Genomic DNA, 20,187 nt, shown 5'->3' with positions numbered 1-20,187 from the left:
GGGTGAACATTATCAGTGAGAAGACGTCTACAAAGATCCAGATGTGTGTGAAATTCAGCACAGCTGGAAAGCTAATCATCAGGTGTTGCCTTACTGAACACGACTTGTCATCTCTGACTGTCTGACCGGCTGTGTTCCAAATTGAGGTTTGGACATTAACACGCAGACCTCCATCATCAAAACACCAACTGAGGGAAAATCTTTTGGAAGAACGATGTTCATCACTCTAGTATAGTTCCAGAGGCTTGTAGGATCAAGGCCAAAGATGCATTGAAGCTCTTTTGGCAGCTCGTAGTGGCTCAACAGCTTATTAACACACTGTATGTTGACTTTTCCTTCAATTTGTCATGTGATTTCAGTTGGAAGTTGGAAAATATGGCAGATCCAAGGTTAACAAGTGCTTTGCTTAGTTTTTTACATCGGAAAAGAAAATCTTTGTAATGTACGTATGTGGAGCATTTGAGTTACAGTATACTGGACCGTTTGGTTGTGCGGAACAGTTAAAAGTTACAAGAGTAAAAATTACTTTTATTTCTCTATATAATCCTCCGCTACACTAATGCACTTATCCCAGTGTTTCACTAGTTCTTAGATACCATCAAGGTAGAAAGTTTTCTCAAAAAATCCAAAGCCAACAGTAAGGTGTGAGTACAGCATAACGAACTAGCTAGCAGGCTAATGCCGCGATATGTGAAAAAATGTAGGGTTTTGATCACATGTTCAGTGCTAAAGGAGTCTTATTTGGGAAAAAGGAATTGACAAAATCGTGTGTTTTAGAGTGCTGCTTCATTCAACACACACACACACACACACACACACTTCTCCCACAGGTCCTCAGCAGTCTCTCTCTGTCTTCCTCACTGTTATCATCCCCAGGATGTGTAAACATCCTTTTGGATAAAACACGGCCACTCCAGAGCATGCTAATTCCAAAGCTTACAATTCCAGATGTCCATATCGACACGGTTCCACACCTAACACACGCATGTAAATCTTTAAAGGGGAAGTTCAGCCAAGAATATATTGGGCACGAAATTCCCAAGACATGTTTTGTGTCTGTTTTTTTAGTTTTATACTGAACTTCCAAGACTAATGTAGCTATCAAGTAAAGGAACATTATAGCGTTCATATTTAACCTTTCATGTCCAATCATGGCGCTAATGGTTGTGTACTGTATGTGCTTTTTGATATGAAAACACTTTAAGTTTTAAGGATGAAATGGTCTCTGTGGTAATAAATATTCTAGCTTATTGGATTTTGAAGCCGATAGCAATCTTCGTTGTAGATAACATTTTAGAAAGGCTATCTACACTACTGTATCAAGCTAGCTAGCTACTTAGCTGTTTATTTATTTTTTTATCTAACATGGTAAATTCAAACGCAGTCCATAAGCTTAATACTAGATAGCGAGCTATTAAATGCTATATTAAATGCCTGATTATATTGAGCTTTTAACTAGCAAGTTGTTAATTTAAAGCTGAACATGATCCTGTTAGTTTATTTAGCAGGATAAACTTGTTAAGCTAGCATTTCATTCAAGTCAGACGGCCACATTATGCTTATTTAGCTAGGTTTTGTAAAAGGGAATTTTTTTTGCAAAAATAGAATTAAAGGCAATGTGTTAATTTCTTTAATTATGCTAATGCTAATTATTAAAACACAAGAACAGTGGTACGTTGGCATACAAAAACCATTTTTGGCATACGAGCGACCAAACCGAGCTGGACTGAACGCCGACTAAGTCGCATGTATGTCCAGGAGTCGCTCAAAACTGGTTTGCATCAGCGGAAAGCCAAGCGAAGCGAGTTTACATATCCATTTGTGGAATATTGTGTAAGATTTAGTGAAGACACAGCACCATGGGTCGCAAGAATGTTATCAAGGACAGTAGCAAGAAGAAAAGGGAGCTACTTTCAATTTGGTTTTTAAAGCAGCCGGTGCCAAGAGGAATCATAAATCAAGGTTAAGTAATGTTTAATGTCCATTTATTTCATATTTTATTTCATGTCTTTTCTAAATATTTAGATTTTTATATGAAAAATATGATTATAGTGTTTAGAAATATAAAGAATTTACATTGCATTTCCTATGGGATTACATTTCCTATTACTTCCTCTGGGAATCGTTTCGCAATGCAAATTTTCGCCTTTTAATTTTCGGATTAAATTTGTATGCCGAGGTCTCGCTGTACTTTACGTTGCTGTGTCTAGCTAGCAGGTACGTTTTTTTTTAAATTATTTTTACTTTTAGACAGTGTGTTGCTGTGTGTTGCATCATAGACATGAAGAAACATTGTGAAGGAATGACAATAAAATCCACTTGACATGAAGGAAAAGTCATGCTCTGAAGTACTGAAGTGTTTAATAAATAACAGCATGAACAACAACAATGACACAACATAATGCTTGCTTTCTGAATGTATACTGTATATACACATACATATTTAATATTTTTGAATGTATAAACTATATAAATATGTCATGCAGTCAATCATAATTTAACAGACCAATAATTTACAGTGTGAGGTAGGGTAGGACAGGGTCGGGGTGTTGTAGGTGGAGAAAAATAAAACGGGGGGAAGGAGCCTGGTACGCTGAATTGGCAGTACGATGGGTGTTTTTTCGGAGAAGTTTACGGGTGGTTCGAGGTTTAGACAGACAATCAAACTAAATCAGCACATCTAGAGAAACTGCTGTTAAAACAGCTTGCTCTGGACACACAGACCCGATTTGATTTGATCAATTCTTTTGCTGCATTTGATTCGTTTGATGAATTTCGTGAATTAGCGCTTCGACAATCTGATTTGTTGGTTCGCTTGAGAAAACAAGTGAACAGAATCAGCGATTTGTATTTTCTAACGCCGATCCGTTTGACAGAGCGGGCGAAGCAACAAATCGAAGAATTTCTACAATTCAAATTTTTTTTACGACTTAAACGCATCGATGAGCCAAAACTACGTCAATTTGATTCACTGATGCACTTGAGTAACTAAAAAAAACGAATCAGTCAGATTGGTCTCATCATGAAACGATTCACGTGACTCACTGAGAAAACAAGTAAGTCAAATGAACCACGAATTCATTAATGCTTCCATGATTTTCGACTGACCACGCACACACACGCGGCGTTAATTCGGATAAATCTCCAGGTGATCTGATTCTTGAAAGATGTTAGCGCACGAACATAGGTGTGTGTGTTGGTGCAATAGGAGTTCCAGCGCTTGTTATCGATCCCGCGGCACCCGGTCGTTCCCGCCTTCATCCCTCGGTGGGTGGGGCCACGGTTTGTGACGCGGCACGTGGTTTCATAAAACATTTGCTTCTTGACCACGTTGTTGATGCGAACCTCAGGCAGCACCATCACTTCGTTTCCCCCTAAGTCTGTAGCACGGGTCATGTTTCCCACCCAGTGATTTTCGCTGTCGCAGGCCGAATATTCTCCACGGTTCTGGAAGTCACGCACTCTCCGGGGTGTCCGCAGACTCCGAGGCGGCGTGTGGCCATCGGAGGGCACTGCGTCGCTGAAGAGCACACGAGGTGATTGGTAACCCCGTTTTCTGAACAGTTTAGGGTCAACTGTGGGGATGAGGTCATCGTGGGTCGAGTCCTGGGTTCCTGCGTTCTGATTGGCTGGTTCCTGTGAGTGGGCGTTTCCCACCGTGTTGAGTGCAGCCTGGACGCTGATCAGGAAGAGCAGGACCGGCGTCGACGACCTCATGGGCACACGAGCTAAAAAGAAATAGAGACAGACAGAAAGGGGTGTGACAGGTGTACAGTACTGGAAGACTGTCTCGCCCCAAAACCCAATTTGCTATAATTTTACTACTGAAGCTCCGAGGAAGTGATGCGGTCGAAAAAAAAAATTGTCTCTCTTTGCTATATTTGTTAAACTATGTTTGCTCAATTTTGGCCAGAAGTATGGCTGACTGATTAACTTATTATCTACATTTCAATTTCTAAAATGTACGTGTGTATGTGCTTCACAGTGAGTGTGTAGCGTGATACAGTATGTCTGTGTGTTTCACCTGTGAAATGTTCCTGGTTGAAGTGAACGTCTCGTGGGCTCCTAAAGCCAGTGTCCAGTGCTGGCTGAGCCCCGAGAGCCTGCCATCAGGACCGGCCTGTGCCTCTGCTTCTCTCTGTTACACACACACACACACACACTTTTATTAATTTCCCTATATATATATATATAGCGCTCTCTCAATGGATTGGCACCTTTTATTTGTGCCCTAAGTATAGACGATATATCGCTTTATCCTGTATACCGGGTCGTGGGGGGCCTGGAGCCTATTTAAGGAGACTTACAGTACTTAGGGCACAAAGAAAGGTGCCAATCCATTGCAGGGCACACACACACACTCACATACTACAGGCAATTTGGGAACACTAATTAGCCTAATCTGCATGTCTTTGGGCTGTGGGAACATGCAAACTCCATGCACACAGATCCGAGGCAGGAATCCAACCCGGAACTTAACCACTAAGCCACCTGTATTTAGCAGTATATATCATACTGTAAATACAGTAACATACCCCACCTGTTGGATTTTTTTTTTCTTTCTGTTGAACAACCCAACATTTGTTGATTTGTTAGTTGGTCTTTTACTCTTTCTCTTTTCATTGTTTATGCGCTTCCTTTTGCTTGTGCCTGCAGTTACTGCTGACACAACCAAGCTTCATGCAGGGGTGGAGTGGAGGGGGATGTTATTTTTTGCTCGCCAGTTACGTTAAATTTGAGATAGCAAATTACTTTATCATGTTGCGGAACAGTTAGTCTTTTTAATTCATCAAATTCATTGTACTGAACTTTCCCAGTTTTGGTTATTGGAGGGGTTACAGTCCCCATATACGCAAATTCACTTTATCATGTGAAAATACCCTATTTTATTATTTTTAATAAAGGAGATCTCAGAGCATGTGATTGCTGGACCAAAAAATTTTTAGAAACAAATCAATATACAAATCATATTTAATTTATGTTAATTCAAAACTTTAAACATGCTATCTGTATAAAGATTATATTAAGACTAGTTTTTAATAATAAGCAGGTTCTTGTCTTTTCTTCCAATGCATAATAGCAGCTTCAGCCAAAAACTTTTTTGATCAAATTGTTTTTTTGTTCCAGAAATATTTTACATATTTTAGTTTAATCTATTAAATCGATGGTTCCTGCTAAACTAATAAACAACTGCTTGAAAATTGTTTTAAATTTTAAGATTGTCCACTGGCGGGCTTAGTGGTTAGCACTGCCGCCTTGCACTTTCAGGCTTCGGGTTCGATCCCCGTCTCTGCTCTGTGGGCATGCATGTTCTCCCCGTGCTTGGTGGGCTTCATCTGAGAACTCTGGTTTCCTCCCACAGTCCAAAGACATGCAGGTTAGGCTAATTGGTGTAGCCAAATCGCCTGTACAGTGTGTGTGCCCTGTGATGGATTGGCACCCCGTCCAGGGTGTACCCCGTCTCATACCCTAAGTCTCCTGGGATAGGCTTCGGGTTCCCGCGACCCTGTATACAGACAGGATAGAGCGGTATAAACGATGAGTGAGTGGGTTGTGTCCACCACATTATAGACATACAGCCACTAGAGGGCAGTAAAGTACTTTACATATTGACAGATCTCTCTCTCTCTCTCTTTCTCTCTCTCTCTCTCACACACACACACACACACACAGTCTGTCCCAAATCCAACATTAGTTAGTGTTATAAACAAATCAAAGGTTGCCATGGGAATTCCCTCTCATTTCAGTGAGTCAAGTCGTTTGGCTCAGCTTTCCAATAGGAGTCGACTCTTACTTCACCTTCTAAACCACAAAAAAGTTACTGGATATTTTGAGTGCTTGTTTATTCATGTTTCAGCATTTTCCTTCACAAAATCCCACCCAGTGTTTAAATAAACTTTTGTTCATTTACTTCTGAATTATTTTATAGAGATATTTCAATAAAAACGCCTGCATTAATTGACTTTCTGTCATGCTGCCCCATACACATCTGAGTCAAACACACACCTCAGTACACTACGTCACACTTAGACTAACTAACAGCAAGATGCTAAAAGGATGTACACTGAGATGTTTTAATAAAAAGGAAGTTGGGGAAAGACCGCGACTCGTATATCAAGTAACTACAAGTCGGCTCTTATTTCTTCACCCAAAGGAGTCGACTAGACTGTACATGGCATTGTGCCTCACACACACACACACACACACACACACACACACACACACACACACACACACACACACACACACTCTCTCTCTCTCTTTCCAAATTTGCCTTTATATCATTGATAATATTGAGTTTAAATTTAAATCCATTCATTTCATAAACAAATCGTTTAACAATGATGCAATCTCACAATACAGTATCACTCCCTGACGGTCCACTTGCAATGTTTTTTTAATGACATTTAAAGTACAGTATTTATAATCATTTTAACCTATGATTTTTGCTTATGACTAAATTATTTTATTGTACTCGTTGAAATAAATAAATAATTCTCCTATAATTATCGTATACTCAGAAAATGATGTATTACTCCTTAAAACTCAGAACATTCTAGTCATTACTTGTTTTTCTAATTTCTTTTAAACATATACATATATATATATAGCTTAGGATTGTGCGGTATAAAATGACATCTGTTTTTTTTTTATAAGGCGATATGATGAACTGAATATTAGTTAATTTTACATATACAAATTAAAAAAAATGGGTCACATAGGCAAAGAAATAGCACAGATTCACATAATCGCGTGTTTTATGGTTGTTTTAATAAATAAATAAATAAAATAAATGCCTTTTTTGAGAGTTCTACATTTTTGCGACGTCATTCCCATATTCCGGTTGTGGAAAAATGTACATCTTATTGTAATGATGATAACTTTTGTTTCACCTGACGTATCTGAAAACCCACATACACAATTTGATGTCTGAAGCCTCTCCAGTAACACAACGGCAATGCTGTGTTCCTTGCACGTCTAAGTGGAGATTAAGGTGCGTTACCATTTTTATACCTTTAGCAAGCTTTAGACTACTACCTAAAGAGTTCTATGAGCTAGTGGTGGTGGTTCATCGTGTTAATGCGCTGCTTTACTGATCGGAAGGTTGGAGGCTCGAGTCCAAGCTGTGCCAGGTTGCTGCTGTTGTGCCCTTGAGCACGGCCCTTAACCCTGTCTGCTTCAGTTGTGCCGTATAACGGCTGACCTTGCACTCTGACCCCTACCTACTAACAAACAAAAGCTGTAATATGTGAACAATAAAGAATTTTACTGTGTACAATATGTGAGGAATAAAGGAATAAAATGAACTTAACATTTTAGTGTTACTATATATGTCGAAAGGTTCACTACTGGAATTGGTCGCACAAAAGGTACATAAGCATTCATAATATAAGCGTTAAAATGTCTTCTTGCAGAAAACTTAATAGTTCTGTTTCTGTTTATTCACATTGTGATGATGTCATCTTGCTCTATTCTCTTTAGAATATTATACAGAGACGGAGGAGAACTAGCAACCTTGACCTTCCTTGTATTATGAATTCAAAACAGCATGGGTTGCTAAATTACAAACGTTACATTTAGCATAATATTTTGAAACAGCTGGTTATTTATGACAGCGTTATGCAGTTGACCGTGAAAAAGAAGAAGTATTGAAAGCTTCACACATCAGTCCCCAGTTCCAAGTATGGTTTTGGTGCATGTGGTCACTTTCTTGTGGTGTGTTTCGTCCGCATGCAGCACATGTGCGGTCCGTCTAAACACACACTCACTTGATGGATGCAGGATGACTAAGGTGGGGAGGGGGGGTTTGTATTTACACTACGGCGAGAGCGTGTTGCACTTTAGCGCTGAAATGTGCGCTCCATGCTCCCCTCGTGTAAACACACACTGGCTCAGACACAGGAGGTCAAAGTGGTTTAGCCAATCCTTCTGTCGGCTTGTTTCAACGCACACTACACACTACCCCTAAACACTACAGCCACGGGTCACCGGACAGAAACACGCCGGTACCACTTGCTTGTTATTAACCTTTTTAAAGGAATTTTATGTTTTTGAGGAGGTGCTACAAGATGAGGTCATAAAAAAGTGACAAACACACCCAACATTTATTTTAAAAGCCTTGCTTCTACCTTTTTTGCTTTATTTATTTATTTTTTATTTTCCAAACCCCAGACAGTGCCAGTCCCAAGCCTGGATGAAATGGAACGGTTGCGTCCGGATGGTCCGCTGTGGCGACCCATTGATGGGAAGAGCTGAAAGTCCAACAACAATGTAATGTGGTTAAGGTTTTGGACTTTTGGTCAAAATGTCCCGGGTTCAAACCCCAGCACTACCAAGCTGCCAACTGCTCATATGTGTAATGAGATGAAGGTAAGTCGCTCTGGATAAGGGCGTCTGCTACATGCTGTAACTGTGCTGGTATGGAATTTGAGATGCAGTCCATAACATCATCCAGATTAGGATGGGATTTAGGATGGAGCCTTTTCTAGGGGAAGACCAGAACACACTCTTCATACAGTAATTCATAAAAAACATTCATTTTTCATGTAGTTGTGGTGTACATCTCAAAACACACATCATGCTAAAATATACAAATCCTTTATTAAACAGTCTTGGCTGAATCTTTGTTTTTTATGCTTTGCTGTCTTTCCTGTTTAGCCTGACGCTCCGCCACTGTTGAGGCCACGTCCCAAACCACACACTGCCTGATAAATATTCCACAACAGAAGAATACTATTTTTGTCACACAAAAATTGTTGATAAGATAAATAATACTTCTCTTTGTTATTAATCCATAATAAAAATTTTATGTTTGGTAAATAACAATTTAGTCTTCTGCTCAAACCTTATAATAAAATCTATCAATATAAGTAAAATCTATGATATTAAATGCTATACGTTTTCATCATTTTAATTTAGACCAAAACAATTCACTAAAATATAACTAAAAAAATAAGACTAAAATTTTGACATTACCAAATAAATGAACATCTCAACATCTATGGCACTTTATCCTGTATACAGGGTCGCTCCTGGAGCCTATCCCAGGAGACTTACTGTACAGTAGGGCATTAGACACTCTGGAGGTGCCAATCCATTGCAGGGCACACCTAATTAGCCTAACCTGCATGTTTTTGTACGGTGGGAGGAAACTGGAGAGAACTCCGACACGGGTACAGACAGATGGGAATTGAACCCACACCCCGGTGGTGCAAAATATAACACAACATGATCACATACTGTACAAAATCCTTAAATAGCACCTGACTCTTTCAGACTGCGAAGGTCATGTGACCTCATAAGAATAACTTTTTTTTCATTAAACTGTTAAATATTTTATAATAATGCAGATAACTGCAGTGCTGATAAAATAGATATGCATGCACAAAGGCATACACACACACACACACACACACACACATACACACAAACATATGCTTTCAAGAATATAATACTGTATTGGCACTATCATTCACAAAGGCAATGGGAAAAAAAACAAAAGAAATTATAACTTTAATCAGTTTAGGTAATTAAAAAAGAAGCCCAAAATGAACAAAACAGTTAATTCATAAAAAAACAATTCATGCATATTAAGTAAAAAAAAAATAAGCGAGGCAAAATAAAGATAATTATCATTATGTTTTGTCTTTCAGCACTTACAGTATGACCACAAATTCATACCCTACAATTAGCACTAAACACGTGGTTATGTAGACGTCCCCATGGATGTAATGAATATGCATGGAATAAGTTGAAGGCAATGAAATGATATGTAAACTGTTTTTTTCCATCATTTTTTTTTACCCTTTAATATTTTGTGGTGACTGCTTCACTGATGGAGAAAGCCCAAGTCTCAGAATCTACCACCTTAACTGTAAGTGTGACACATTGTTTCCCAAACTCCACCACTGCTGGTCCCAGACTCGGATAAAAGGAGGGTAGTCACTTTGCTATGGTGTCCAGAACTGTGCAACTGGGGAACCGAGACGTACAACCAGAGGTAATCTGGTTATATTCAATCTTTCATACAGATGCACCAACATTGAGGAACCAGGGTACTGGTGAGGAGCGACTTACTGAACAAAGAAAGAAATCCATTATGATGAAAATGTGAAGCAACATGGCCGATCGAAATGTTTGACCTGGACATCACTTTGGACAGAATGAAATTATCGCTTGAGAATTATTCAAGTGCAACAAGAAGACCTGCTACAGAAACAGCGACTGTGATGGTTTGGCCACGTCTGCGGAATGACTGGTAAGCAGTTTCCATACAGACTCCTCTGGAAAGCGTGACCCACCCAGTGGAAGATTCAGCAAACTGTGTGGAAGAAACTGTCGTCCAAACAGGTCGAGAAGGACCTGAGAAACCGAAGACTCGTCATTGAGGATGCCAGGAAGACCGGCACAGACTGCCAAGCTTGGCGAGACTTCAAAAATGAACCACAGGCACCCACAACAGCCTACTGGCTCTGGGGGCAACCCTGTCCTGATGGCAGTTAGGGGCTAAGGATGATAGTGATGATAATGATGACACTGTTACCCAAGTCTCAGAATGTAATGCAATTGGACAGGAATTTGCAATAATAAAAATATTCAAAGCCAGGTGTGGTAGTAGTTGTGGAAATCCCTTTATTGGTTCTTCCTGTGGTTTAGGGATCATTTAGGGACCAGTACAATCCAAACGTCCCTAAAACCCTTTGCACTTTTCTTATTCATCCGTATTTTAAACTTTGGTATTGATTTAAAACAATAGAAAATGATACGTCCAGGAGTGTCTTTATACTGTATTGCAATCCCTATATAAGTATAAAAGTTTGGTTAAGTTAAACATACACCAGCTCCCTGAACACCAGCTCCATAGCAGCGAAATCTCAGCAGTGTATTTACTTTCGGCATCAGATAGAACACGCTTTATCTGCAAAACCACCAACAATGTGCATGCAACCGGCACAGAAACGCTTCACCTTCCGGATATCTTCCTGATGCAAAAGGTCTCAAAGCGTTCAGACTGTGTAACAGTCAAGACATCAGGCTTGTTAATATCCAGAGTCTGAACTGACATCAACAAGAAAAACACACATTCACAAACACACAAAACACAATGTGAAAAAGTAAAAAAAAGTAGATGACCTAACACTACAGTATATTGTCACCAGGTTGGGTTTGGCTGGAAATGTTCTTACCAGTTGGCCAACAGTATTGGTGGTATTTTATATATATATATAAAGCTATTAAAATAGCTTTCTGTAATCTGCCCAATAATAATTCTTAACAGATATGCAATTGAAATTCCAGGGATACATTAGTGCTTTACATGAGGGATGTTTTTTGGCAAAAGCTTATAAAGCAAGAGATCTGTAGTGTCCGTAACCATGTCAAATTCATTTTGCAATATCTTAACAATTTAGCATTTTTAGAATAATAATTTTTTATTATGATATCTATATCATATGAAATCTAAAAATTGGCTAAGTTTTAACTGAATGACAGTTAAGATTGTTGAAAGATTTTAATTAAATAAAAGGTTACAGACACTACATGAAAAGGGCATGAAATTGTATTTAGCAAATGTGTTTCTTCTAATTTGATACAAATATAAATGTGTATGCATGTTTACAAAAAAAATTAAGCATGAATCAGGAGATAAGAAGCATCAACTGTTATGAATTATTTTTTTATATGACTTTATATGAAAGATTTTCACTTAGATGAGACACTTTTTAGCACCGATACCATATTTCGGACGAGTCCATACTAAATCCAGACTTAAAAACTTGCTAGAATTAGTAAAAAGCAGCTAGCTGTTCATCTAAGCTGAAAAAGCTGGTAACTATTTGTACAACAACAATAAATGTCACAGTGATAACACTGTAATAACCTCATTAGTAGTAATCAAACGCCAGGTGATTATTGATATGAGACTTTAATGCCACCACAAACTTAGCTTACATGCTCTCTGTAATTAGCCCACGGCATCCTGCGCTAATAGATTGTCAGTGTCGGATAAATTAACGTCCTTCAGGAAGGCAAACATCCTGCTACCGAGCGCTGCGTCTCACACCACGAGAGCAGCGTGTTAACTGATTCGGTGTTGGGTGTCGACATGCTGCTTTTAGCCAAAGTACACACACTTGCTGAGGCGCTGACAGCAAAGATGAGATTATGAGGTGGTGTTAAAGACGGATACCTCGTTTCTGTCACCAGGAGGTGAGACGCCGAATGTATTCGAGATTTAAACAGTAATAAAAACAAAGAAGGACGACTGAGTTGTGTTTGAATTACAATAAATTAAACACTGTGTCTCCAGTTGGAAATTTGCCAAGTCAAATTTGATTAAGTTCATCTTACTGTACATACTTACTGTGCAGCGTGCTTAACCAGGGAATTAAATCTTGTTACCTGAATAATTCTAATGGCTCCAGTTCAGAAAGATCATACAGTCGGAGCCAGACCCCAGGGATACCTTCCTGCCGACTACACGTCTTACTGTTTTGTCCAGATGTTTTATTGTGTGTTTTATTGCTTTAAATGTGTTTATTCATTTCTTGCTTAAATCTAATTCGGTATTTAAAGAATATACAGCAATATGGATACGATTAGATAAGATAAGATAAGTTCAACACAGGTCATAGAGCTCCCCCAAAGAGTGTGTATGTGTGTGTGTGTGTGTTTATTATCCAGCTCAGATTATGCATTTTTAAAATAAGTGCTGTTTTAGAATCTGTATACTGTAAAAAGTTACACCCACAAGAGAACAGCAAAGCAACTTCTTATATGAGGTCACAAATGGGGGATTTGCTGGTTTAGACCCAGGGCCTATTTTTTCAAAGACAAAAAAGCAGGGAATGTTTTGTTCCTATTTTTTTGTTTTAACGTAGACACTGTAGAAAATTTAAATGTTTATAAATGTCTAAAAAGTAAATTAGTTGGTGTCCTTTAAATATAAGTGAATGAGTAGCCTGAAAAAAAAAATATATATATATTTTAAATCTATAGAAGCAAATATCTTCTTCTTTGTCTTTCGGCTGTTCCCTTTCAGGGGTCGCCACAGCGAATCATTTGCCTCCATCTAACCCTATCCTCTGCTTCCTCTTCTCTCACACCAACTAACTTCATGTCCTCTCTCACTGCATCCATAAATCTCCTCTTTGGTCTTCCTCTAGACCTCCTGCCTGGCAGTTCCAACCTCAGCATCCTTCTACCAATATATTCACCATCTCTCCTCTGAACATGCCCAAACCACCTCAATCTGGCCTCTCTGACTTTATCTCCAAAACATCTAACGTGGGTCGTCCCTCTGATGAACTCATTCTTGATCCTATCCATCCTTGTCACTCCCAAGGAGAACCTCAACATCTTCAGCTCTGCTACCTCCAACTCTGCCTCCTGTCTTTTCTTCAGCGCCACTGTCTCTAAGCCGTAGAGCATCGCTGGTCTCACCTCTGTCCTGTACACCTTTCCTTTCCTTTATAGAAGCAAATATAACGAAACAAAACAACTACAAGGCTATTAAACCTATTTTTATTTAAAGCATAAATGTCTGGTCTATTTTTAGATAATTTTGCTAGTTATTAAGCATTTAATCATCTGCCAAGACAAGTAATGTATGCTCAAAAACTAGAACATTTGTCTGGATTTAAGGCCTAATAATCTTCTACTTGGTTTATTTTAATCTTAAATTCAGATTTTAAATTGACCAGATTTAAGATCTTTTCACTACTAAGAAATCACTTTTTACAATCTGATCTTGACCATGTTAACTAATTTGTACAAAAGAACAGATTTTCTTTATATCCAGTCTCTTCTACTGAAGTACATATTCCGATGACACATTGATGGATTTGATCTAAAACGGATCAAAGGTTTTTGCACCAACTTGTGAAGTTTGTGAAGCTCAAGCGCATGCTGTCATTAACACAAATAGAGGACGTGCTAAATACCAAACATGTATGTACAGTAAATTTACTTAAATTGTTGTCAATAATACAATGTTGCATCAAATTAGAAAAGAATGCAAAATAAGAGCATTTTTTTTTTACTGTAAAGAAACATTTCTAGGTATTTAAGGTTACTCTTCTAAAAGGAATTGTAAAATTTATTGCAAAAAAAAAAAAAGCACGTCTTTTATTCTACACACAGTAAAATACACTCTTGTTAATGATATTCCATTGATGATTGTTGCGAAATGTGAGGCTCAGTGTTTTGGAAATGCCATAAAAGCTCAGTATTAACATGGAAAATGTGTGGTTTTATATTGATTTGCTGCGGGTTTTTAACCAAACCGCAGGACATCCTGCCAGGTGTGTAAATTTCTAGTAATAATGTTTTGCATTCCATGTCAAACCACATTTATTTAATTATCATGCTTACACAAATGCCAAATGACATGCCTTTGATCTGATAAACTGAATTGGAATACATCGTTCAATATCCTAAAATTAATATTTAAAACATCTCCAAACCAAGGATTATCGCTTCATAAATAATAAATGTTACTCCAGTTCTCAATTCAGCCTCAATTTCTCTCCCTCTCTCACTGTTTCTCTCGCGCTCGCTGTCTGTGGTCCATAAAATCCTCCTTGTGGTTATACTGAGGTCAAAGCCATTATTAAGACCATGTGTTATTCTAAACACACGTTTCAGTCAATACACAGAGCCATTATTCCATAGCGATTATGGTGACCTGAACATAATATCTGTGTAACACAGAATGACTGATGACAAGTTAATATATGTTCAAACGTTAATGCAGATGTAGTCCAGAAATCACAACGGGACTGTGATGTGATCTCTTGTACTGTACGTGGGTTACCGCTGTCCCTTACAGGTAATATTCTGTGATTTTATTTCCGTCTGGACTCACCTTGTTCTCTTCAGCCTTGAGGACAAATACGTTAATCGTAAAATAACTCAAGGGTGGGCTGGTACCGTCTGTCCTGTCCGGATATACATCTCTGATTTGACAAGCAGATGTTGATTCTTGCGTTGGAAAACAATTTGATGGCCATTATAAGGAAAATAAGGAGAAGGTCAATTCACGAAACAATCTCTCTAATAAGCTATTAAATGGGTGATAAAAAAATTTGACATGCTGCAGGCTATATTCACAATATATACAATCTTAAGAAACCATATTCCATGTTTTAAAAAAAACTTTTCATATTTTAACTTTTAGGTAAATATATAGGAATGAAACAAACATCATTACCAACGCTTTGAGTGACATGACAGAAGGTTGTGTGTTCACATCTCAGAGCTGCTGTATGCTGCATTAGCCAAATGAGCAAATATACTGGATTATGCTTTATTTTATACTAAAAAATTTTACTGATAATAATACAACCTATGTACAGTATACACTGTAAAGAGCTACCTGTAATGATCAGTAATTAGATTAAACTATATTACTTTACTGTGAATATAATGTATAGAGTATTTACTATAAATTAAAAATAATTTACAAGGGGCATTAAGGTCAAAGCGGGGCTTTTGATTGTGCCGAATAACAGAAAACAGTTAAGTTTATGTCCCTTTATTTCTCCACATAATCCCCCTGTTGCACTTATGCACTTTTCCCAGTGTTTCACTACAGCTTGGACACCATCAAGGTAGAAAGTTTTCTCAGTACGCCGGGGCCATAATCGGACTGCCTGTTGTTACATCCGAAACGCTGGCCTCCCAGGAACTTTAATGGCACATGTGGAATTGGCATCCGTAACATCCGTAACATCCGCGGGTGGTGCTTTTGAATGATGGTGTGCAAAGTTCCCACCCACAGATTAGCTGTCAATATTTAAGCATCAGCCATTCAACATGCTTAATTTTTACAAGAATGACCGCAGTGGGTATTAAGCCACCATGTGCAGGACTGTCAATCATAGATATACAGTATGTACTTCTTTAAAAAAAAATCTACATTTATGACTATTTTCATCACGAGTCTTGGTTTGACTTGAACACCCAGTCGTACTCATAATAAAAGAAAAAAATAACCTATTTGAGCATCTAGCAGAAAACAACAGGAAGGCAAGCATGCTTATGACTGACCACAAATTAAGATGTTTTTGGATACAAAGTGGAAAGCTAAAACAGAAAAACAGAGAGAAAGAAGAAAAACAGATGACCAGTGGAAAAGGCATGACAAAACGTCTAACCACTGATTAGGTTGTACTTCATACAAATAACATTATTATTGATAAGTGTGAACAATAAATCTATCTTTTGTTCATTGTGTTTAAAACCACGATGGACCAAATGTGAGCAAATGCCAGCTAGTAAGAATCTTGACTAGTATTAAAGAGACGAATAAAGGGAAATTGTGTTGCATAGTTACAGTACATTTACATTTTTAACATTACAGCCTTGGTTATTTTGTGTATTTTAATATACACTGATTCTACACTTTAGAAAACCCCTCGCAATTATTATTTAAAATGGGTTCCATGTTTCTGAGGTTAACCTACTGTAGTAACTGTGCAAATCGGACAACATTTCCAGTTTCTTTTGTGCAGTTTATTCTAAAAGCTCATAACAGATGTGATACGTGAACTGTATTCAACACTCTGAGATCCCATGGAAAACCAAAGTAGATAAAGAAATGCAGATGCGATGTAAAAAAAAAAAAATAATTTTACTTGTTGCACCATTGGGTTATTTGCCAGCACAAATAAATGAAAAATAAATTTGGAACAGCCTACAGTATGATGACTATAGCTTTGGACCATCTATTATACCCGTAAGGAAGTCTCCAGTAAAACGGGGCCAAGAACACTGCGGTACAAACAAGAAGTATGAACATCATAAGTGGCGTCATAACAAACAACAATTCATGTTACCTCAGTGGATTCCCAAAAACTAAAAGTTAATTAGATTCCATGACCTCATTTCATCAAAGCACTTTAAACCATTTTGTATAGGATTTAGTTAATTGCAAATAGCAGCAGAAATGAATTTCCTTGCAGGAAGGAATGAGATGGGCCATAGTGAACATACGTGAACAAAGTAAATTTAGCCAAAATACAACAGTTTGGACCTTCTTCCAATAGATTTGTAGAATTCTAGTTAATGCTAATTTGGAAAGTAATTGCATTGACAATTAATTTTTATAAGCTGGAAATTTGCTATAGACAATATTTAACGTAAAGATCAAATCTTTCTTCTTGTAGTTTAGATTACTGTACAGTACTTACATGGCACACATCTTTATAGTCCTCTTTTACATACAGTAGAGTTATAAAGTATTTCAGGGGTTGACTAATCCCTAATGCCTTTAATATATTGCTACAAAGATTTAGAAGGAAGACTCATGAAAAATTTAATTGCTGTCATTTACGACGTTTTAACAGTAAAATAAATGTATTTGGATACTTAAATGACAATACCAGTATGAACATCAAAACTATTTTACAATAAGCGATGCTTCAGAGCGGTGTACATCAAGATGTTTGGGTAAATGCCAAGTCAGAAGCACATGTCTGATTAATGGATTTTCCATTACAATGGATAGTAGCGGATAAGTACCAAATTATATAAGCTTAACATGGTATGGTTTATGAGAAACAATAAAAAAATCATAAACCAGAAACCAGAACCTTCTGGAACATATCTCACTACTTTTTCTTTATTTGTAAGTTACAGACCTAGATGTCAGCCACAGGTCTTTTTTCTCCAGATGCCCTTCCTGTTGCAACTTTCCCATTTTCCAACCAAGCTCTGGCACTGGTGAAGGGGATAGGTTGTAATGGGCGTAGGGGTATGGGTCTTGCCCAAGGGTCACCACTGACCCTATGCTGAAACATCTGTGCTGACATGAAATTGTAATATCCAAGTATGTCAGAAAACTTTATAGGACATTTTGTTAAAAAAAACAAAAATAATTTCCCCATTCAGACAACTTGAGTTAGTGATGATGATGTCATTCAGGTCTTGTTTAGGTTATTTGTTATGAATTGTGGGCTGCTATCTAATCTTGTTTGAGGTTTTTTTTTTTGCCTCTTCCATTCTATCAAGAGAATGGTGATACCATTCTGTCATAACCTCGTTAGTGTTAGGATCGACACTAACCCCTAACTTATGATTCGACTGATGAAGCTGACTTTGATGTCCATTGATTTTAAGACCTAGGTAGATTTTTGTAATATAAACAGCACAATTGAACAAACCCTTTACACTTGGCCAGAGATCACTCGTAGCAGTCTTGAGCCTGCAGGCAAACTTTGATGTACGTTAAAAATGTACGTTGAAAATGAGCTAAAGACATGTTGAATGACAGAATACTAGAACTCCCTGGCGTTCCCTTTGAATGATTAGTGATGAACGTCTCTTTGAAATTCAGCATGATAGGATTTGCCGGATACCGATATGTTTGAACTTGCACAATGACTCTCGATGAGTGACCGAATGAAAGAACTTAATCTCGAGGGGATTGTAATATGGTGTGCTGAAGTTCAAAGGTGAACTGCAGCTTTTGCAACAACAATTCAAACTGGTCCACACTCCATCTGAAGGTTTATTGATTATGACAGCTTGTCAGCGTTGAAAGTGTCTGTTCAACAGAGTTAGGATATGTTTATAATGCACTTTTGAAGTGCATTAAAAAGACTGGATTGAAAGACTGTATTTTATGGGCGTAATCACATTATAACACAAGAGTAGAGAAAAAAAGGAATGTTTGATTAGAGATCACCTGCTGATGGAATGTATGTTATGGCCCTGGATTAACGAATCTCTAAATGAGGTTCTATGGGGTTTGGGTGTTGTCTCCTTACATGAGAAGTAGAATCTTATTTGTAAGTACAGTAGTCTTTATTTTAACGTAGTATGTCAGGAGAGTTACTGTACTGTACTATATATTTCATTTTTGCTTTATTTGTTCAGGTTCTCTGTTTTTTGGACATACTGAACAGTACTTGTCTTTCCAACAACCATTAAAAACATCAATGTTAAAACAATAACATTATTTGATGTTGTGAAACATAATGCTTGACCATAAAATGAAAAAAAAAAAAAAAAAAGATGTAGCAAATAACCTTCTGATGGAAAAGAAATGTCCAAATTTGCTGAATAACCTTGAAAGAACTTTGATGCCAGAGAGTGCAGGAGAGTTGGAACTGTAGTCTTTACAACAAGAGTTCAACACATCAATAAACCTTTCTACACGTTCCTAATTGGTACCTTGAGCCAAAAAAACAACAGGAACGGAAACGAATCTTTTAAACAGACAAACTAATGACAAAACTAACAAATAGCTTACGATAATTTCACTCGAAGTCCAATCAAAGCATTAGGGCTGAGTGGTTACAAGCCTAAAAAAAACAAACAATACCACCCTTTCTCGAACCCCTGCACCAGTTCTCTGTTAGTCCCACCATTTGAACCCATGACCTGCTAATCATTACCATCTTACCCTTAACCACTGACCTTGAGCAGCTCCTAGCACCCAAAATAACGAGTGTTAGAATAGAGTGGTACAGGGAATAGAATAGCAAACGATCTAACATGCTTGAGTCAGAACCAATAATCAGATCAGACAAAATGTCAGGAAACAACAGCAACAGGAAATCGACCAGATCACGTTTGGAACGGATATTTATACTCTAGTACGAATGGTAATGAGAAACAGGTCCTTCTAATCAGTCGATATTGTAAAGAGAGAGAGAGAGAGAGAGAGAGACTCTGTCAGATGGATGGGTGAATGAACACTGAGGTGCTATAGTGTGAAGAGCCGGAAAACAAACCGAAATGAACTGAATGAACCATTGTAAATAACCATAGGAACACAAATCCCTAGGAGAACCTTAATTATATATGATTACACATGATTATACATAATTCCAAAAGCTAAATGTTTCCATTGACTCGGATTCAATTCAATTTATTTGTATAGCACTTGGCCGTAAAAAGCAGCTTTACAGAAATCTGGATGTGGATGTACAGTACAATTGGAAATTACCTGTATTTAGTCTTGATGTGTTTTACGTAGCAACGAGAAAAATGCATTTTGAAAATAGTTCAGCTGTTAAAATATGATTTGCTGCGCCATGTTCTTAACCACTATAAAATCATTGTGTAATTGTTCCAGATATTGGACCACTAAAGATTTTGTACTGCCCATGGAATACACTTATCTTTAATGCATTATGTGCTTAGAAAACAAACCATAGTGTTAAAAGACAACTTCTTACG

General features: G+C 37.7%; 1 protein-coding gene across 3 annotated transcripts in view; it reads right to left on the bottom strand.

The window, feature by feature from the left end:
* Positions 1-2,388: 2,388 nt before the first annotated feature.
* Positions 2,389-20,187, bottom strand: part of ngfa (nerve growth factor a (beta polypeptide)) — a 39,029-nt gene continuing 21,230 nt past the window's right edge. For all 3 annotated transcript variants that reach the window (XM_053482938.1, XM_053482937.1, XM_053482939.1), the window contains 2 exons: positions 4,025-4,138; positions 2,389-3,728 (listed from right to left, as the gene is read on the bottom strand). In XM_053482938.1, the coding sequence (XP_053338913.1) occupies positions 3,082-3,717 (636 nt within the window). In that variant the 5' untranslated portion in view covers positions 3,718-3,728; positions 4,025-4,138 and the 3' untranslated portion in view covers positions 2,389-3,081. The remainder of the gene's footprint in view (positions 3,729-4,024; positions 4,139-20,187) is intronic.

This window comes from Clarias gariepinus, chromosome 22 (genome assembly GCF_024256425.1).
Source record: "Clarias gariepinus isolate MV-2021 ecotype Netherlands chromosome 22, CGAR_prim_01v2, whole genome shotgun sequence".
In the NCBI taxonomy this organism is placed as follows: Eukaryota; Metazoa; Chordata; class Actinopteri; order Siluriformes; family Clariidae; genus Clarias; species Clarias gariepinus.
Note: the sequence above shows the minus strand (reverse complement) of the source record. Positions and strands in the feature narration are given on the sequence as shown.